The sequence below is a fragment of the Hyperolius riggenbachi genome, chromosome 5, assembly GCF_040937935.1.
Source record: "Hyperolius riggenbachi isolate aHypRig1 chromosome 5, aHypRig1.pri, whole genome shotgun sequence".
NCBI classification, from domain to species: domain Eukaryota; kingdom Metazoa; phylum Chordata; class Amphibia; order Anura; family Hyperoliidae; genus Hyperolius; species Hyperolius riggenbachi.
Genome location: NC_090650.1, coordinates 107,825,624 through 107,848,375, shown reverse-complemented (window position 1 = coordinate 107,848,375; position 22,752 = coordinate 107,825,624). Strand labels below are relative to the sequence as shown.

Genomic DNA, 22,752 nt, shown 5'->3' with positions numbered 1-22,752 from the left:
TGAAAGTCTTTTGCTCGAGAGATTATACAGTATGGTCAAGCCTCTCTGATTTACTCTGAAAAGCAAATTAGGTCTAACAATTGTGTATTGTAAATGTATAACTGGATTTTAGAATATTTGCTTACAGAAAGCTGTAGAAATAGCCCCAGTGAGTGATGCAGGGAGACAGCATTAGTTAGATTTTGCTCCAATATGGAGAGTCGGTTACAGTACAAAGCCTGGTCTGTACTGTACTGTTGTATACAGTCAGGGCCGGCGCTGCCATACAGGCGAAGAGAGCAGTTGCCCCAGAACCCCGACCTCTGCCGGAGCCCCTGCACCACCAGATCCTGCTAAGTTGTCTCCCACTATGCCCCCTGGGCCCCTGCATACTTGCTTGTCCCATCAGGAGGTAGCTGCACCGGCCGTGCAGACTTCAACCATGCTGTCCGCCTCTTCTCTTTCCGGCACATGTTTACACATACCCGCCGGATAGAAAAGAGGCAGACAACAGACTGCATGGGTGGTGCAGCCACCGCCTGCCGGGGCAAGTGGGTATGCCTCTAATGAGCAGGGGCCCTGGGGCGCAGTGGGGTAGTGTCTATCGGTGGAGAAGGGAGGCAGAACTATTGGCCGGGGTTGGGGGTAAGGGGACCCCCCACTTTCGTTTGCCCCGGTCCCCTTCAACCTCATCTGTAGGGATTTGTCTGCAGCCTCATCAGAGAGACATCTGTTACCTGCCCATACACCATAAAACGATTTCCAATTTCAGCATGAGATCTATCCGGAATTGGCCTACCCACGCCGCCTGCCTGGCTGCCCCCCAAATGTTAGGAAGCAGGAAATTTAGGTGCCAGAGGTGCTGCAGAAGTTCTGGTGCCACCATAGGGGTCCATACTATAACAGGTAAGGTGGGAAATTTGGACAGTGAAGCACATGCCAGCTATTTGTAGCCGCATTTTGCATAGTGACATCCAAATTTGACATCTAAATTTCCCACTGTAGCCGATATTAGTATGCCCATCTTTTGCAGTGAGGAGGACAGTTAAGGTTAGGTATTGCAGGAGTGGGGGGTTAAGGTTGAGCATCCCTGGTGGGTCTTTTAAAGTTAGGCTTCAGTGGGGGGAGGACTTTTATGGTTAGGCATCAGTGGGGGTGGGGGGTCAGTGAGGGTTAAGTATCGGGGGGGAAGGTGGTTAGGCTTAAGCATTGACAGGGGGTAGTTAAGGTTAGGAATCGGAGGGGACTTAGGGTAAGCATTGGTAAAAAGAGGGTTCTGTGTGAAAATAGGGTTGTGTTTAGCTGTAGTAAAATATCATTATCATTTATGGATGCCCACATTTCCGGGCACCCTTTTTTGTATGTACGCAGGAAAAGACTATATTCTAACAAAAAAGCATGAGCAAGACTACACCTCAAGTGTCCAGCTCCAATTCACAAACAAAATATTCTGGAAATAGAAAGGGTGTGCCTGATGACCACTGAGTTAATATTGAGCATAAAACACTACTCTTGGGAAGAAGAAATTAAAGAGTCATGCCTTATATAAAAAAATATGAAAAATAAATATGAAAAATATTCACTTTAAACTCATTGCCAGGACTTCAGACACCCATTGAAGTTGGAGGAAAATAAGTTTAATCTGCAACTACAGAAATGATCTAGACTAGAAGAAGTGAAAATATTGACTATTCCTTAAAAGAAAAACTAATTGTAGCAGATACAGAAAATAGTTTCAAGACAGGGTTAGATATGATCTCAAAAGAGCCTACTAGAGTCTATAGTTCTACCTACATTTCCTACAATTGTAGACTGTTGGTTAATGGATTGCAGCTAATTGCTAACAGGAATTGTATATCCTGATCAAACTAGATCATATTCTATGAGTTCCCATACAAGTTAACACCATTAGGGTTGGTATTCAAATTTGAGTCACTGTTAACTTCCTTGCCGGTTATCCCGAACACAGTTCGGGGTAACCTGCGCAGGAGGATTTCTCAGGCTCCGCTGGGCCGATGTGCATAATTTTTTTTTCCTACACGCAGCTAGCACTTTGATAGCTGCGTGTAGTACGCGATCGTCGCCGCGCCGAGCCGCCCCCCCCCCGCCCCAGACCCCTGCGCAGCCTGGCCAATCAGTGCCAGGCAGCGCTAAGGGGCGGACCGGGATTCCCTCTGACGTCACGACGTCCATGACGTCGGTGACGTCATCCCGCCCGGTCGCCATGGCGGCCGGGGAAGCCCTGCAGGAAATCCCGTTCTCAACGGGATTTCCTGCATACTCTGATCGCCGAAGGCGATCGGAGTGGGTGGGGGGATGCCGCCGCTCAGCGGCTATCATGTAGTGAGCCCTGGGCTCGCTACATGATTTAAAAAAAATAAAAATAAAAAAAAAGTGCGGTGCTGCCTCCTTGCCGGATTTTTTAGAACGACAAGGAGGTTAAAGGGAAAATTAAAAACAAAAATGGCTGTTCGAATTTGGGCCTTGCCGAACTGAAAAACGGCGATATTCGCCTAGGCAAATTTAGCTTTTTTGGCACCATTCTCATAATGCGCAGCAGTTTTCCTAATTTTTTGACCAATGGATGGTGCCCTCTACCTCTACTCAGAGACCTGTATAAAATCTTCCATGTTCCATGTGCAGTATACGATTGTTCCCCCATCTTTTTGTCGACCTGTACATTGTTGTGGGAGTCTTGACGTGCCTTTTTTAAATTTATTTTTAGGTTGTACAAGCTCTACGCAGTCCAGAAACCTAACCCTCCCCCCCCCCATTCACTTTAATAATGCTTGAATTTGCAAGTTAAATGCTGCAAACAATTTGGCACTCTTTGATTGGAAGGCAAGTGAATTGAACAGAATGATATTCAACCAACACTAAGCATAACTTATTGCCATGTGCAGTCAATAAGTAATTCTTTCTTTATTTTTTTTTTTAATAAATTGTCTCACATTTTCATGTTGCTTTTGCCTTCCTCTGGATCATCAGAGGTTTTTGAGAATGCAGATTTTTTTTGTTTTTTTTTAACTAGTTCATCTTGGTTAATGTGTAGTTTTTTGTACCTTTACGTGACAAACTTTATTTCCTCTACGAATCTCAGATCTGTGTCTTGTGTCTTGGTATGTCTGAACTTTTTTTGTCATCCTAATTTTCCCTAAATCAATGCTTTTAATGACACTACTAGATTTGCATATATAACTAGTGATACTCATGACAAAGCGTCTACTTTTCCTCTTTACTAGTCAGTGCAAGCACGCTCACTGTTTTGTATGGATTGAGAAGCTCAGCACTAGACAAATGCCAACCTTTTCCATGTAGATGCAGCTTCTGTTTGTACCAGGGATGCTCAATGAGATGCAAATAATTTCTAGTTTATGCAGCATCATGCTCATTGTGTATGTAAATTTATGCAGCTTGACCACGAACCAATCAAATCCTGCTGAGGTAAAATGTGATTGGTCCATTTTCAAGCTGTTTAAATTTGCCTGCAAAATGTACATAACCCTGCATCAACTCAAAATGATTTCTTGTTGACCATCCCTAGTTTGTACTGCATGCTCACACTGCTCTGCTTTGACCTGCACATAAAAACCTGCACTACCAATGTGCACCTTTGTAACCCGCTATCCAAGATTGAACAAGCAGCATGTTTTATCCATCTTCATGTAAAAAATAAAAATCAGTTCTTAAAAAGAGCCATCCGAGGATCAATATATTTCATATAGCTGAAGTATGCTAGGTTGAGTAAGGAATATCACTTACAATGTTGGGCCAGGTTTTTTCTCCTCATTATCATTAAGGCATATTTCATATTAAATTACGTTGTGATTTGAACGGTAAAGAAGACAAAGTGCATCGTTTTTGCCCTCAACTGTAATGTCTTTAATCAAATAATAACCTCCTGGAAATAGTTAATTTTAAGCATTTCAAAAGATCAATACCACTTTGCCACCAAAAAATGGCAGAGATGATGAAATCTGATGTATTTAAAGTACCATTTCACCCTCTTAACCTAGTAAATAATTTAAAATGCTTTCAGTGCTTTTTTTTTTTTTGGTCATTATAATGACTTTTCTGTTCAAATTATTATGTACATTTATATACGTGTTTTGTGCAACCTACAGTAACTTCCTAAAAAGATCATTTTATTTCCCTTAAGCTTAACAGCTTTGGATGTCGAATGGAGAGTTGCTTGTACTTTGCACAACACCAATTTGTGATAGTTATTTGACATTTTGACATATGAGAAATTGTCACATTATGTTCGGTCCATTCTCATGGCAACACTGCCTCCCTCATTTCTTGATGATCTGTGGTCACTATGTTCAAAATCCTGTTCTTTCTGTCTGCAATCATCAGTCAGAGATAGAGAAAGGCCTCTAAGATAATCACATATCTAAATGCTACTTGAAACTTTAAGAGGAACTATCAAAGAAACTGTCATTCTGTAAACCCCACATAGAGCTGTTAGCCAGTAACAATATAAAGCTTTTCATAAGTCTCTTATCACAAGTCTCTGTAACAAAGTCGGCGACTGATTGCAGGACTGTACCATGTGGATAGGTACCACTTCCCTGCCATTATTCATAGAGGAATGATTTTACTGTTTGTTTCTGCACTGCCCACACACAATGCTTTCTCACAGATCATATGAGAACAGCTGAGAGATTTTTCTGCTACAGTTATTTACACACTATTTGATGCTGTATCTCTGCCTTCTGCTGTTCTGCAGACATTTCTGTCACAAGATTATAGCCAGTGAGGACTGCTTCTGTATGCTGGATGTGCTGGACACAGTCCTCCATAGTAATGCCCACAGTGAAAATTGTTCTCTGTAAATGTCATATTTTCTTCACATAAAAATGAAAAGATGAAAAAAGCAGACTCAGACAGGAAGTGACTACAGTGTGACCCTGACTGATAAGAAATTCCCTTTTTTATCTCTTTCCTGCTCACAGAACCCATTTTCTGCTAGGAAAGTGTTTTATAGTTATAATCTCTTATCAGTGAGGGTCACACTGTAGTCACTTCCTGTCTGAGTCAGGACTGAGTCAGCCACTTACATACCTGATATTTAACTCTTTCCGGCAGAGAAAGAAAAAAAGAAACACAGCATAGTTATTTGTTTGCTAGGCTCTCATCATGTCACATGTCACTTGGGGTATCCTTTAACTCAACAAATTGAAAAGTATAATCAAACTCAAGTGTATTATGTCATTTTTTTTTAGATATTTGTTGTGTATATGACTAGCTTAATTATTATTATTATTATTATTATTATTCATATAGCACTATTGCTTCTCTCTACATTTCTAGCTCTGGTCATAGTAGATATACTCTGCTGACACACACAAAAATTACCTTGTGTTATTTCATAGGCATCAGTATCCAATGTTTATATCCCGCCCGAATATTAAAATTGCTTCAAACAAGTTTAACAATATTAACTCCTACATTAATAATAAACCTTCAGATATGTTAATACTCCACCCTTCTCAATAAATCTGTGTAATTTGTGAGGGATTCATTAGAGGCTTATAGAACTAACAAAAATTATATAAACCTAGGAGTGGCTGCAGTGTAATTAAGAGCTTGTGCAAGCACTGTTTGTCTTGTTAAACCAAATAAAATATTTTACAGCGATCTGTTTATGAATTTAAGACCAAATGTGTATTTTTTCCATTTCAGTCCAGTGTTTTATATATATAAATTAATGCCAAACTCCCAGAAATAAAATAAAAACTTGTGAAAATCCTATATATTTAAATAAAATGACAGTGAAATTATTTTCAGCATATTCTTGCTTACTGTTGCAAGACGCCTGCAGATGGTTCTTAGTTGCAGTGTAGCGGATAACAATATTTCTTAGGTGGCAGATGGATTGAAGACCTTTATTTCTCAATAAATTTCCCTTTACAATACATAACTTTACAGGATTTGTGTTGTATGTAGCAGGTTTGAACAGAGCCCAGCATTCATCTGCATGGCATTTTCAGTTCATATGCAGCTCATGCCAACAATTTAAGCAAGTGGCGGGCAAGGTTATTGGCTTCCGCTAAAGGCGGAATACTGAAAAAAAGGGTGTTTAGAACAGAAGGTGTCAAATTAAACTTTGTCAGTTTGAAAATTAGCAACATCCTGGAAGTTATGATTATTTATTTACTCGTGTTTATTTCCTTTACTTTACATAGTATGTCTTAACCTTTCCTTCTATTGTACTTTTTGCCATCTGCTGTTTTAGTCGTTGCATTTTTTACAATTAAAATAGCCCATTTTTAGTGGTGGAAGGAAGAAGGTGGCTTAGTCTTTTTATTGCACTCTCACTAAACACACTCTTCATAGTTCTGGAATTTTACACAAAAAGGATAGACAGTTTTTTTTTGTTTTTTTTGCCATCATTTCAGAGTTTCTCCTCCCAATTCAGTTAAAAAAAATAATTCCCTACAAAAATACTCAAACATCCTCTGTAACAATCCCTAAGTGTCTCTGCGTCCCATGTCCCTGTGTGTGACCTTTTGTTGCAGTGCGCATGTGCAGGGAGGGACGCAGAGACATAGAGAGCGGCTTGCAGGGGAAGACGGGGCCAGAAGGGGTGGACATATGCTCAGCAACGGGTGTTCGCGCGTGCGGCAGGCGCGGCGGGTGTGCGCGCACACAAGGCAGGTGTGCACGCGTGAGTGGTGGGTGCGCGGTGACAGACCAAGCCCGTTTTCAAACGGGCTAAGGTCACTAGTTTTCTAACAAAGATCAAGTCATGACTCCTAGAATTATCTTCTGGGCATACTGCTCATGTGTGGCCTAGCCACAAGTATCCTGTCGCTCGTGGCAGGGCTGCACCTACGCAGACTAGCAGACATCAACCAAACCCCAATCTCTGGGGCGTCAAGCAGCCTAGCCGCGGGGCCAAGGAGAGTACTGCACCAGTGGAAAAAATTACAATGATATTTAATATTATTAATAAGCAAAATACACACAGTCCCTTGGAATAGGATCATTCACATATAGGGGACATGTCAACAATGCCTACAGGTGCAGCACTCCCCCAAAAAAACCCTAGGCCAAGTCACACACACCTCATATCAGAGTAAGGGGAAAGGAAAAAGGAATGGGGACCCCAGGGGGCCATAACAAAGGACATTTACCACATTATCAATATAATTCATTGGAAAACAATTAAAACACATCCATTATTTTAGAAAATGAATAGCTAACATCATATACAGCAAAAGATTGTTCAAATTCATAGTAACCTAAATATGATGACATACAACAGTGTCCCTACATAGGGGCAGTTGTAACTGATATCTAAACTCAAGTAAAGAAATGTGAATTTCGTTCAAACTGCATCCGAGGGGGCCGATGGACGACCCCCCCCCCCCCCCCCCCAAATCGTGGACAGAAAGACACAGCAGAGCCGACCCAAGCAAAGAGCACAAGCATAGTGTGAACAGTATTGTGGTCCACATGGAATAGATTTTTTTGCTGAGAGCTCCAGCTTAAAAGTTTTTTTGAACACTTGTTGCTATATGGTTTGCATTGGTCAAGTTCTTACTCTCCTGGTTGTTTGGCATTAGGGCTCTGGATTTTAATGGAATTTATTCCTTTTTATTAATGGTGATTTACAATAAATGATATATTTTTTTTTATATGTTTGTTTTCTTCCTTTCATAAGTGAGTAGTATATAGATTTTGAGTCTCAGACTCTAAGGAAGCACTTTGATGTAATATTTTTGACCCATAAGCCCATATGCAATTCACTTTTTCACCTGAGTTTTCTCCTAGGTGATCATTTTAAACTTTGTCGATAAAATGCTTTTTAAGCCACCAGAAAGCAAGAAAATACTCAAAATAATGTTGATAGTACCTTTTCACCTACTTTTTGGTACTTCTTTAGTTAAAAATTGCTGAAAAGTTATTTTAAATCGAAGATGAAAAATTATCTCCTAGGAGAAAACTCAGGTGAAAAGGTGAATTGCATATAGCCCATAGTGTGAACACTGATTATGTATAATTCATTTTTACCGATTTCCATTATGTGTACAAAGCTTAAGCTAAGGGCTGATTTTAGGTGGTGATCAGATTATTGAACCGAGAAGCACAACAATTTTGATCTACGTAATTTATTTTATAATTGTTTTTTTCATCAATCATATTGAACCATACATTTAAACTGATCTGTGCATGGCCAGTGTTAAGCTCTGTGTATTCTTGCCACCTTTTCACCCTGCAATACAACCTACTGACTCTTTTATCCTTATTCCTTTCACTTTTTTTCTCCCAAGTTTTCTCCTTGGAGAAATGTTTTGTTTGCAACTATTTAGCATTCTGCAATTTAAAAAAGAACCAAAAATAGATGAAGAAGTGCTGTCAATTATTCTGAGCATTTTCTTGCTTCCTGGCCTTTTATTGATAGGGTGTGAATATGTCACTTTTAGGGCTGGTTCACAGTGCTCAGATTCATTTCACAATATTTCTGCATGTAAAATCACTGCCCATACAGTTCTGTGGGTCTGTTCACAGTACTGCGTTGTAACTAATTGCGTTTTTCAAACACGCTGCATGCAGGCTTTGTATTAAAATCTATATCCATCCAGTCTCCACTGCAGTTCACACTCATTATAACATGTGCATTAATATTCAACAGACTACTGTGAATCCAGCACTAGGAGAAAACTTATGAGAAAAAGTGAACTGAATAACAGCCAGGGGTCTATGTGCAATTCACTTTTTCTCCTCAGTTGACATTTTTACACCTTGTCAATAAAATGTCTTTTAACCCCCTCCCGACCGCCTAACGCCATTGGGAGGGTGGAGCCGCCAGGACGCCGATTGGCGTCAAGTCCTGGAGGCGCAGATTAGCAGGGAACACGTGTGCGCATGCCCATGCGTTCCCTGTAGTGATGTCAGCAGCCATCTGTGAGCAGTCTGCCAGTCGCGATCGGAGCTGGCAGGCTGTTAGAAAAATAAACTACAGGTATTTTGATCTGTACTGCGATCTAGCGCGGTGCTGTACAGGGGACAGCTCTGTCACTCAGCTGTCCCCAAGAGTGGCACGCAATCTGATCCCTCTCATACGCTGATGCCTATGAGAGGTGATTGAAATGGTGGATCTTGGGAGGGGGGGAGGGAATTAACCCCCTTGGTGGTATGAAAAATACCGCCAGGGGGCAGCGCAGCAGTTTTTTAAAAAAAAATTTTTTTTAAATCATGTAGCGAGCCCATGGCTCGCTACATGATAGCCGCTGCTCAGCGGCATCCCCCCAGCCCCGCCGATTGCCTCCGGCGATAGGCGATCAGGAAATCCCGTTCAAAGAACGGGATTTCCTGGAGGGCTTCCCCCGTCGCCATGGCGTCATTGGGAGACCCAATCCACCCCTTGGCGCTGCCTGGCACTGATTGGCCAGGCAGCGCAGGGGTCTGGGGGGGGGCGCGCGCCGCACCGGATAGCGGCGATCGGGGTGCTGGCACAGCTAGCAAAGTGCTAGCTGCGTCCAGCAAAAAAAAAAATTATTTAAATCGGCCCAGCAGGGCCTGAGCGGCACCCTCCGGCGGCTTACCCCGGGTCACACACGGGGTTACCGCTAAGGAGGTTAAAGAAAAATAGGTTATTTTATTTTTAAAACAAAATATTGCAGCAGCAATCAGATCCCACCAACAGAAAGCTCTGATTATTTGAGTATGATTCATTTGGCTGCTAAGTTGGATAGCTGAGCAATTAACTGTTAAAGCTGCAGAGTGCAGAATTGTAAAAAAATGGCCTGGTCACTAGGGGGGTGTAAGCCTGTGGACCTCAAGAGGTTAACCACTTGAGGAGCGTAGGCTTACACCCCCCTAGTGACCAGGCTATTTTTTTTACAATTTAGGCTACTGCAGCTTTAAGGCCTCGCTGCAGGGCTGTACAACCTGGCACACACATGATCGCCCCGTTTTCTGCCCACCAACAGAGTTTCTGTTGGTGGGCTCTGATCCTTGCTGGCATATTTGTTTTTTTTTTATTATTATTATTTATTTGTCTTTTTATTTTTAAATAAATGATCCCCTTTTTTATTCACTTTATTTCCAGCCCCTCCCTCCCCCCGCCAACCAATCACAGCGATCGGCTGTAATAGACATCAGCCTATGACAGGCGATCGATTCTGTGCCGTGTCATACGGCTGTGCCGTAGATCGCAGCGCTGTACAGTGTAAATAGATGGCGCTGAGAGACTGATGTCTGCATCTCCTGCAAAACCCCGCCCCAGGACTTCATGCCAGTTGGCGTTGAGCAGTCCAGGGGCTGCCACCGCATTCATGCCACGTGGCATGGAGCAATTGGTAAGCAGTTAAACCCCCAGCAAGCAAGAAAATACACAAAATAATTTTGATTGTAATTTTATTACTACTTTTGGTAGTTTTTCACTTGTGAAATGCTGAAAAGTTATTTTAAAGAGAAGATGAAACATTATCACCCAGGAGAAAACATTGGAGAAAAGTGAATTGTACATGGGCCTTTGCCTTTAAATTAGTAAATATAATTCATTAACAGAATGTATAAGAATTCAGTATTGGAATTTTCCACTTATCTGAAGTAAAACATGACATGGAAAACCTTTATGAGAAAAAAAAATGCTAAATATAATTTAGTATATACCATGTTTATCACTCAGTTTTCATAAATAATTAAGCATCTCTCAATGGGTAACATCAAATGCCATAATTTGCATTTTTCCGTGGTTTACATGATTAAAATATAAATACATTTTGTATTCTCTAACATTGTTTGGGTTAAAATTAATCATCTGTCGAGAAAGACCACTACAGAGCATTGGTCTTCACCACAAATCTGAATATTAGATTCTGAGAATGCCTAAATATCAATTAGTACCTTGAAAAAATAAATTCTTACAAGATATACCTAAAAATAACTGATATTGTTATTGCATTACATGAGAATTGCATTTACTTTGTCTACAGTGGAGGTTTTAACTTTTTTATTTAGAAAACCAATAAAACATGCATCTTTAGCATGTAACATGTAATTGTCATGAACTACTGGGCATGGGCCTTTGAATCCTAGTTATACTTTCATTTCAGTGCCAGTAACTCATTACACTGCAGAGGTGCTGGCACAATAAAATTTACCCTGGCCTTTTGCAATTACCTGCCCCTTCCTAATTACTATAACAGTAAACTGCACTTCCACTGCCCTAATCAAAACCTTACCTCTACTCTTGAGCACTTTCTGATGCAGTGTTGGGCATCCTTTACCATTTCACTTTTGTCTAGGTCTAAAGAGCCATGATTTTTCATGGCTTTCCTCTCATCTCAATGGAAGGACTTTTAAAATCGCTTATTTAAAAAGCATCTTATCCACTTATTCACACTGCTTGATGCTACAGAGCTAAGACTTTCGGACCTCTTCTTTTCTCCATCTCCACCAATAGTCTTGGCTAGCTTATTTTGGCTCCCAATACCACATTTATGTTAATGAGACCCAAACCTAGCTCCCTGATCCTGAGTTTTCACCTTAAATTTTTAACATCTCTGACTATGTAAATAATTTTCTTAATAAAATATTATCCGACCCTGCTCATTTTAGCTGGTTACTTAACCAGCATTGCTTCCATATAAACCATCCCCAAACCACATTATACCACCTTGTATGCAGCTTACAAAGTGGGCCGAGACTCAAACGATTGCAAGAAAATTTCTTTTACTCAAAATAATGTGCTAAAACCCATTAAGTGAAGTTAAAGTTACTATCTAAAATTATTTGAAATATGTGTTCATTCTCTGTGCTTTACAGAAACATGCATATGCATATGCATTATATCCCTTAACTACTGTATATTAGGTATAGCATCCATTTAAGTATAAATACGGTCAGTCTTTAAAGAATGCACTTTTTTATTTCCCTTAAAGCGGAATATAACCCTGCATTTCAACTTTGCTCTAAAACATTATTTACAGTATATTATATGCAACCAGCATTTTTTTTTTTACTAGACCAGCATTGGAAGGGTTACACAGGGCTTTAAAGTCCCTAGAGATTTCTGCAACCGAATCCGAACTTGAGTTAGATACTTTTTGTTTACAAATATGTGTTTATTATGACTCATCTCTCTCACTGAGAAGGAGCTTGGAGGACAGCCAAAGAGATGTATCTATTGATAAACAGTTACACACTAACTAAATAGAATGTAACCATCTGAATGTCTGCACGGAACTTAAAACCTCTGTGTTTAACCCTTCCAATGCTGGTCTAGTAAAAAAAAAATGCTTTTTGCATATAATATGCTGTAAATAATGTTTTAGAGCAAAGTTGAAATGCAGGGTTATATTCCGCTTTAATAAAGTCCAGTATTGCCATAGTGGATCTCTGTTGCTGGAATGACTGTAATTGTGATGAAAGTATTATCTCTCTTATATTGCTCTAGGGATGGCTGTGTGAACTACTGAGGTGGAAAGAAGACCCATCACCAGAAAACAGAACTCTCTGGGAGAATCTCTCCATGATTCGAAGATTTCTGAGTCTTCCCCAAACGGAAAGAGATGTGATTTATGAGCAAGAGAGCAATGCAGTCCATCAGCACAATGAGCGGCCATCGCATATGATCCATATGTCTGCAGAACAGATTCAGGTTAGTATGTATAATTAACTTAAAAAGATAGGAGTATATCAGCTTGTTTAAAGGGACCCTGAGCTCCTTTTAAAAATCGATATATGGACTTACCTGGAGCTTCCTCCAGCCCACTGTAGCTCGAAAGGTCCCGAAGTTCTCCTGGCACCTCTCCCATTCCCGTTGGCGGCTCAGTTAATCTATGACTTCTGCCAAAGAATTTGACCCAAAGTTGCAGATTAACAGAGCCGCCAGCGGGACCGGGAGAGGAGCCAGAAGGATGCCGGGGGACCTCGCGGGCTACGGTGAGTTGGAGGAAGCTCCAGGTAAGTCCATATATCAATTTTAAAAGGTGACCAGGGCCCCTTTAAGGCACAATTTTTATGTACATTCCATAGAACATTTTTTAATTAAGCATGCATAAAAAGTTTGCAAGTAAATGTTGCTAATCTTCATTTCCTACACTAGATACTAAAAGCGATGATTGGGCGGTCAGTCAATAGATAGTCAGTCAGTCAATAATGTTTTTCTGATACCAATGAGACTGGAGGTAGGCACTAGACAGACTGGGTGTGAGCAGACAGATTATTATTATTATTATTTAGTATTTATATACCGCCAACATCTTCTGCAGCAATGTACAGAGTATATTGTCTTGTCACTTAACTGTCCCTCAGAGGGGCTCACAATCTAATCCCTACAGCAGTAATATGTCTATGTATGTATCATGTAGTGTATGTATCATAGTCAGGGCAGGCATGGGTAAACTCGTCCCTCCAGCTATTACGGAACTACAAGTCCCACAATGCATTTGCCTTTATGAGTCATGACTGTGGCTGTCAGACTCCTGCAATGCATTGTGGGACTTGTAGTTCCTTAACAGCGGGAGGGCCAAGTTTGCCCATGCCTGGTCTAGGGCCAATTTTAGGGGGAAGCCAAATAACATATGTTTTTGGATGTGGGAGGAAACCCACGCAGGCATGGAGAAAACATACAAACTCCATGCAGATAGTGTCCTGGCTGGGAATTGAAGCAGGGATCCAGTGCTGCAAGGCGAGAGTGCTAACTACTGCACCACCATGCTGCCCGATACAGGTTGCCAAAGATGAGATGTGGATTGATAACTTTGTGCTGCAGGCTTTTTTTCTGTCATATTAAAAATGACTGTTAGGTTGGTGATATAGCTAATGCCCACTAACGTGCAGTTTGAACTCACCACCTCATCCCTAATGTGCTTGGAACATTAATTTAACAGTCTAGATAGTATTTATTTCTAGTCTATATAAGTGTTAAATGAAGCAGATGGATTCAGCACCATTGCTGCTGCTAGGCTAAATCATCTAGTTTGGCTATGTGGCCATGCTTTGGGTTTCTACTGAAGCCAAAGTAAGTTTGGCTTCAGTGAGATTTTGGTGGAGATACATTAGATTGGGTATCAGACCTAGAAATGAAGTCATGGACAAGAACAATGATAGGTGTATATTGGCTAGTGTTGGTAGAATACCAGGAAGGTTAGGTTTATGTGTACATCAGGACATTTAGGCTTGATAGAGTCAGTTTTAAGTGGTAGGTTAGTTAATTGTGTTAAGGGTTAAGGGAATTATGAGAAGACAAACGCTAGAAATGCAGATTAAAACACTGCCTTGATGTCCCGAAAAACAAATCCAACCTGAAAAACATAGCTGATAAGTAGCATTGGCATCCAAACTAGTGACACCAATTCAGTAGGTTCAAGGATTTAATAAATATCTTGTGTGATTACATTTATGCATCAGCAACCATCAACTATGTGGGATGTTTCTAAAGCTAGGTATTTTTTTTTTTTGTATGTTCAGTTGTAATGCAAATATAAATCTATTGATTATAATTGCAGCAGCAACAACAGCAACAACAGCAGCCACAGCCCCAACCACAGCAACAGCCTCCCCCTCTACAACTACCGGGCCCCAGACTGCCACCAAGACAGCCAACCGTGGCATCTCCAGCTGAGGCAGAGGAAGAAAACCGCCAACAGCCCCGTCCCAGAACTAAAATCTCGGTGGAGGCCCTGGGGATTCTACAGAGCTTCATTCAAGATGTAGGTCTGTATCCAGACGAAGAAGCCATCCAAACTTTGTCTGCTCAACTTGACCTGCCCAAATATACAATTATAAAATTTTTCCAAAATCAGCGCTACTATCTGAAACACCACGGAAAGCTGAAAGACAATGCCGGCTTAGAGGTAGATGTTGCTGACTATGAAGATGAGGAGATGTCCAAGGATATGGATGGGGACACCCAGGACAAAAGTCCTAGTACACTGTTTACTGTTAAGCTTGAAGACAATATAACTGGAGAAAGGAATACAGACATCACTGCAGAATTGAGTGACTTGTCATAAAGTATTATTATTTTATCTCAACGTTCCACTGGCATTACAAATTCCTATTCCATTCTATATACTGTCCGTAACACTTTACTGTATGTTGTGCGGCCATCGAATAGTGAGAAAAAAAAGACTTGCACAAAAAGACAAAGGAAATGATGCAGACAATATTTAAATGTTTTATTGTATCTATAAACTTTCCGTAGCTCCAGAGGAGACAATGGACATTTGTTTTGAAGTCGGTGTTCACTGGATAAGCCACAACATACTTGACAAAGCATGATGCTTAGTGCAGGCGAAATGAAAGCTGAAGCTTTGAAACAAACATAGAAACCGTTGATGGTTTTTTTTGTTTTCTGTTTTCCTGTTCCTGTACACACACTTGATCTTCAGAAAGTCACGCTTATATATAAATAGGAGAGTATGTTACTCTTGCACAGTCATAGGGTACAGAAGAGCTCTGTGCTGTTGGATGCAGTTTAAATTGATAACATGCCAACAAATGCCTTGTGTTATATGGCACTGCCGTAAAATTTAGACCTTTTTTATTTTATTTTATTTTTTTTGTTTTCTTTTCTTTTTTAAAAAATAAATAAATAAAGGTCGCTGTATTTTTTCTTTATTTTACATCTTTGTTTCATTGCTTACAAAAGGAAGAATATGCGATTGTTTGGTCCCTTTATCTGTAGATTCTGCATCATCACGTTGTAATTATTTTTTTTCTGGGGGCTATTTTTTTTTTCTTGTTTTTGTAGTAATATTGCTTATCTTTGTTACCATACTGATTTTTTTTTTCTATTTATATATGTATTTTGATGGGCAGTAAAACAAAGTGTCTTAAAAGTTTTAAATAGAGAAAATGTGCTTTACAGAGTTGCCTATAAAAAGTGCTCTATGTTATTCAAGCAATTCATACTATAAGCTTCACTCTTATTGTGGTATGCAATTTTTACTATCATGCAAACAAGCTTAGGTAAAATAAAACAATAGATCACCTTAGAAACTTATGCAATTAATGTGAAAAAAAAGAATTGATGTGTGCAATGTGTCTTCCCTTGGTTTACAATCAATTTTCAAGCTACATCTGTACAAAGTTTCTGTATAAAGGTGTATTTCTTTTATATGAGTTTATGCCTATGAAAACAGCAGTTATTTTGTTACGGCTAGCTGTTTTTATAAATGTATCACAGTTTTTCTTTATGCAAAGATGTTCCGACTAGAAGTGGTTATTGACTGTAACTACACAATTAAAAATGTTTGTATGGTAAGATATGGTAAGGGTTTTGTCTGTATAGAGTGTATACTGTACAATGGAATATCACTGACTGTATATAAGGAACTGTATCCTGTCAGATGTAACTGGTGAATCCATGTCTGTACCCTGTAGGTGGGCAGTGGTAAACACAAGTTACTATTTTTTGTGTGGAGTATTTTACAGAAAATAGAAATGGTACTTTGATTACCAAGCGCTAAATGGCAGCTTTACTTATTGATGAGAAACAAATGTCACTGCCTGTGTGGAAAACAGGTTGCTATAGAAAAAAATCTATGATACAATTTCCCTTACAAAATTCTATCTGTCATCTCTTCAATTCACAAGAGCTTCCTGTCAGTTCACTCTGTGGCACCAGACATCTTCCGATTAGTAACTCTGACTTCCCAGTTAGTGAGGTTGGTTGTTCTGGCACTGAGGTCTCTTGGCACGGGTTCCATGTTTGGGTGCTCTTGCTCCATTTTATTTAGGGCCCTTTTCCACCAGCACGTTTGCGCTGGCTGAATCGCAAAACCGCAAACCGCTAGCGATTTTACAATCGCTACGGTTTGCTTTTTAACATAGGAATCGCGGTAGGTCATTTCCACTACCGCGATTCGCTTTTGTCGGGAACGCGAACGCGCGGCGGAGCGATAATTGCCGCGATTTTGCTATGCAGTGCATAGCATAGCAAAATCGCGGCCGCAAACGTCGGGGGAATCGCCGGTTTTGCGATTCAGCAATCGCTAGCGTTCAGCATGAACGCTAGCGATTGCAGGTGGAAAAGGGCCCTAACTGGTTGTCTGAACCCAGCCACAGTGAAACACCACATTCCGAGATTACGCAGCAAATGTACCGGTATATTCTGAGGAACTTTTCACATGGCACAAAGTTCAGGTGATTTCAGAATTGGGGATTTTGATGCACTCTGCACCTTACTTTTAATTTTGGGGTGGGCTTACATGCTGGAGTGTGTATTGCAAAATCATCATGTGTGTGTGTGTGGGGGGGGGGGGGGGGGGAGGGTAATGGCTAAGGAGTAGAGGGACAGAATAGCGGATTGTTGACTTTTCCTGACACTATTGCCTATTGCAGTGCACTGCTTGCTCTGGCCTGAATGCAAACTGACATGTATCACTAGTCAGAGGGTGCCAGAAGACATATGATGACATGAGGGGATGGGGCTAGCCTGCCTTGCACTATACTCTCCACTGTTCAAGCCCTTAGTAGAATAATTTTTGAGAAAAAGATAATTGAAATACAGTGAACCTGAAGTATGATGATGATAAAATACATAATCCTGACAAAACATTTTTTGTTCTAGAGCTACACCCAGCAGAAGAGACTGCTGCTGCTACTGCTGCTAAGAATGTCTACGGCCCCGTGTGCCAGCAAAAACTCCTTCAGAACCTTCCTGTTGATGATGAGTTTGTCTCACTTTACTCCTAGTCATACATACATGTGTAAAACGACTGAAATGTAAATTTGCCATTTTACTTGAAGATAACATTTGAATATGTAGTTTACCATTAATTGATAACTCCATATTATGCAAGTTTACTTCAAGGTCACGTTAAGGTCACTTGGAGTCGGAACCTGGCAGGGAGAGCTCTTAAAAAGGAACTTTAATGCAAAATTAAACTTCATCCCAATCAGCAGCAGAGACCCCCTTTCCCACAACAAATCTTTACCTTTTCTCTATCAGTTCACCATGGACGTCTGTATGGCCAATACTGAGATTAAACCCCTCCCACAGAGTGATGTCATTGCCATTACAATTTCCTGTGAACCTTGCATTGTGGGAGATAACGGCTAATGCCAACTACCAAATATACACAACCTTCTAGCCTATTACATTGTTAGTGGGTGTGTTTATATAAGGGAAGTTAGTGTTGTCCATTTTTTCTATGCTTGCTAGCAGTAAAGGTGTTGATCTGCCGGCTTACAGTCACATTTTGTAACTGCTCACTTGCAATGCCTTAAATTTAATTTGTCACCTAATACTATAATTCGGTAAAGTTCTTCTCTTAAATGAGACCAGAGCTGAGCATATTTAAAAGTGTTATATGTACCTTGGGTTTCCTCCAGCCCCATCCGCACAGATCGCTCTCACGCCGCCATCCTCAGCCTTCTCCTGCGCCAGTACTGGGTCCTGTAACTTTCTCCAGTCGCGGCCAGTCTGACACAAGTGAAGTGCGCTCTTTATGTATTTCTCCAGCAGCCGCCAGAGAGATACGTAGAGGGCGCACTTCTCTTGCACAGGCTGGCCACAATTGGAGGAAGTTACGGGACCCGGTACCAGCGCAGGAGAAGGCTGAGGACGGTGGCGTGGGAGCGATCCGTGTGAATGGGGCTGGAGGAAGCCTCAGGTATGTATAACACTTTTATATATGCTCTGCTCTGGTGCACTTTAAGACCCCTGTTTTTGGTGCTTAATCTTGGCTGTGAAAGAGGAAACTTCCCTTCTGTCACAGAAACTGAAACAGGATGGAGATCAACTGAATTTGTTTTTAAAGGATGGAGATCAACTGGGCATGTATTATTTTTTCATCGGTCCAGTTGCATGTAGGGTTTCCAAAGCATTCCTACATTTCACAAGGAAAAATCACTCTTTTATTGTTAACGTTTACCTTACTGCAATTAATTGGTACTTACTAAATAGTCTCTTAGGAATGACATGTACCCACGATTATTAGTGACTCACCACAGGTGGCTGCTTAGCAATGACATTTTTGTGGTTGTCATGGATGACTGCAGGATTGTTACATGATTTTACTGCAAGGATCCATTAAAGTAAAGGGGTGTTAATTACTCCGAGGGAAGTAGCAGGCAGTCGCCAGGAATTTTACATAAGAGATAAAAAAAAATCACCTTTGTAGCTTGATCCTTGTTTATCTGTTAATAAAAATATAACAGAATACATTTATGCATATATATTAAAAAAAAAAAAATACATCCCCAGACATCTGAAGAAGGGTATTATTATAAGGGGTGGCTGTAAAACCCATCTTGTTCCGGAATACTTTTATAAGCTTTTGAAATACCTGTTTATTGAAGTTTTTAAATGATGTGCTGTTATTACAACACATAGACGACTCATTCCATAAGTACATGAGTTTGCTTTATGGCAACAGCCATTGATAATCGTCTTCTGAATATGGAATGATGGCCATACTGTGGCAAATGGCCACCAGATTTGACCAATAGATAGATAGATCCATCTCTGATTGAAATCTGACCAGCGAGGGATCTATTACAGCCACACACTGCAAGTAGATTTTTATTAGATTTCACCTTGAAATCTATTAAAAATCCTTGGAGCCGCCATGCAGGACTGGCTGCCTGGCCCCCAGGTCTCCCCCAAAATATGCTCCCCGTGGCCCATGCAGGATGTTTGGCAGTGGAACACTGACTTACCTGTCTACTGACTTGTTCCTCCTGTGTCCCCTCCTTATCCCTACCAGTTGGCAATCACCCCTGTAACCATGTATGTAATCACGTAACGAACATGCCGTTGGGTCATTGGGCACAGGCACCTCAATGGGGATGGAAGAGCGTGTAGGTAGACAGGTGAGTATGTACTGTCCTGCCAACATTCTCCATGGACCCGGGGGAGCACATTTTATATGGGTTGGGAGACCTTACTATCCTGCCAACATTCTCCATGGACCTGGGGGGGGGCACATTTTATATGGGTTGGGAGACCTTACTATCCTGCCAACATTCTCCATGGACCTGGGGGGGCACATTTTATATGGGTTGGGAGACCTAACTATCCTGCCAACACTCTCCATGGACCGGGGGAGCACATTTTACATGGGTGGGGAGACCTGGGGGGTCCATTGGTTGTCCTGAAATCTACATGACCACTCCCTTTTGAGCAATATATTTCAATCCAAAACAATCAATAGTTTTGATAGATTTCCGACTGAAACCAATCAAACAATCGCTCAGGAGGGAAAGATCCTGCTTGAAATGCAGGAGTTAGGTAGATTTTGGAATGACTGACAGAACCTTTCAGGTCTCCACCCCATCTAAAATATGCTTTCCCAGGCCCATGGAGAGTTTTGGCAGCAGAGCGCACACTTGCTGTAAATTACAATTGGGCAGCCATATTGTGGCATCAATCTCCGTGAGAATCAATAATAATGGTTGAAAGTTTTAGGGAAAATGCGCACCTGCCGGTAATGTTGATCTTATTGCTATAGACTGTTTGATAAGTAAGAGATTGTATTATTTTGAAGACTAATTGAATCTTTTAGGACAGAGTTGTTAAAGGTTCTTTAAAGTACACTTGTCACTTGAAAACCTATTTTTTTAAAAAAAAACGTAAGTTTGAAGTTCATCTCCAGTCACAGAGAAGGATTCACACCATGTTCTGTATGACTAGGCTAAAATCAAAGAGCCTATTATGTAACTGCTATGTATTGTAAACTGCCCTTCACAAGTTAAGTGTTATGTTCTCTGACCACAACTTCTTCTCTTATAGTCTCTGAATAGTTGGGTTAACATAATGCTCTGTAGCCTCAACATTTTTACTTATGCCTCACTGTGTGTAGATAGTTCAACTATGAGTTGACCTTGTTTTCTGTATTACACTTAGATGCATACACACATCAAAGTTTTGATGATTGAACTGATTGTTTGTGATCATTTTAGGCATTAGTTTGATGTCTCTATTCACATAGTCTGTCTTCACGGACTATGGTCATATTTTTTTTAAGCTGACAGTAATTCAAATCTGAATATGACTTAATCCATTCACCAACACATACACATTTACACAAAAGACTGGGGGAGCAAATTATACCACACAATAAAAGTCGTCATGTGCATTATATTATCATCTACACAGCAAACACAAGTATGCCTCTATAATACAGATTCTTAAAATTCTTACAATGTATATAACAAATCTTGTAAGGATTGTTTATGTTATCAAGAGCGAAGTTACATTTTAGTAAAATTTCCTTACTGACAAGTGTACTTTAAAAGTCTAGGTAGGGTGAAATTTGATTTAATTCTTTCAAGTAGGTTAACCCACTGGTATCAGTTTCCTCTTTTGCAGCACATTGATTCCACTTGTGTAAAAAATAATCATTTGGTAACGTGGGCTTATTTTCATGCTTATCCGGTAAGCAGAGCCGGGACAAGGTCCTCCAGCACCCAAGGCTGAGACACCAAAGTGCGCCCCTCCACCCCTCCCACCCCAGCTGTCACTCACTGATTGCTATTAGACTAAGAGGTGCCACAGGGCCCACAACCTCCCCAACACCTTAATATCTAGTTATCTGGCTTGCAGTCACTGATATGTATCCCCTTTTCTTATTTCTTTCTGCTTCATACACAATTAGCAATGACAGCTAAATGAATTCGGCGCCCCCTCCTACACTTCACCCTGAGGCTGGAGCCTCTCCAGCCTATGCCTCGGCCCGGCCCTGCCGGTAAGCCACTAAGTGTCATATAAAGTAAAACCCTATTGTATAAATATTGTCAGGGTGGCATTTGTATCTTAGTCAGAACCATGAGTTATAGGCCGATCAGTTGATCATACTGGTTGATGAACGATAATAAATAAAAGACAGTATTTTAACATAACATTTCTCAGAGGTCCAATTACATGTCATCGACAACAACTGTTCGTCTTTTAAGTAAAAACTTTACTGATAAATTGATTGTAAAGCAAGTTGCATATATCGGTTGAGAATAATTAATATGACTCATGAACTGTAAACCAACACATTGATTCAATCATTCATAACAGCTAAAACGATTTTCAAATGCGTTTTGAGTGAGATTGGGGTGTCTATGTACTATGCAAAAAAAAAAGAAAATAACTTCTGGTAATCTGAGTACTACAATGTGAACAATTTTCTGTGTTAACACAATGCTCTGTATGGTCTTACTTTGTTGAGCACCTGCACTGACATTTATCCTCATGTGTCACGCGCCTTTATTTTTTGCATGAGTAAGATCCATAAGATACATAAAATGTTTCAAAAATTTCACAAAATGTCTTGCTTTTGTATATTGGTTCATTACTGCAGTTTTTGTTTTTTTTATTGGTCTTTGTGGTTTATGTAATGTATCTACAGATCCCTAAAGAACAAACAATACAGTGTTTGTATTGCTCCTCCCCCTCAGTGTTTGATAATACAGTGTTTGATCAGCTCCTCCTCCTTATAAACATATACCGCAAAACTTACCGAATATGGATTTAAAGAGACTCTGAAGCGAGAATAAAACTCGCTTCAGAGCTTATATTCAGCATGTGTGTCCCTGCTAAAACGCCGCCATCACGCGGCTAAACGAGGGTTCCCTACCTCCCAAATCCCCTCGTGAAGTCCTGGGGATCTCTTTCTGATTGAGGCAGGGCTAACCGCTGCAGCCCTGCCTCACGCGCGTCTGTCAGCGCGTATCTCCGCCTCTCCCCCGCCCCTCTCAGTCTTCCTTCGCTTAGAGGGGCGGGGGAGAGGCGGCGATGCGCCGCTGATAGACGGCGCTGAGAGGCAGGGCTGCAGCCGTTAGCCCTGCCTCAACAGCAGCAAAATCTATGAC

The 22,752-nt window shown here is 40.7% G+C and overlaps 1 protein-coding gene across 7 annotated transcripts in view; it reads left to right on the top strand.

Annotated features, from left to right (window-relative positions):
- Positions 1-15,569, top strand: part of SATB1 (SATB homeobox 1) — a 248,252-nt gene extending 232,683 nt beyond the window's left edge. For 6 of the 7 annotated variants that reach the window (XM_068236105.1, XM_068236106.1, XM_068236109.1 and 3 more), the window contains 2 exons: positions 12,395-12,598; positions 14,451-15,569. In XM_068236105.1, coding sequence (XP_068092206.1) covers positions 12,395-12,598; positions 14,451-14,957 — 711 coding nt within the window. In that variant the 3' untranslated portion in view covers positions 14,958-15,569. The remainder of the gene's footprint in view (positions 1-12,394; positions 12,599-14,450) is intronic. The other variant, XM_068236107.1, reaches the window with a different exon arrangement.
- Positions 15,570-22,752: the final 7,183 nt, after the last annotated feature.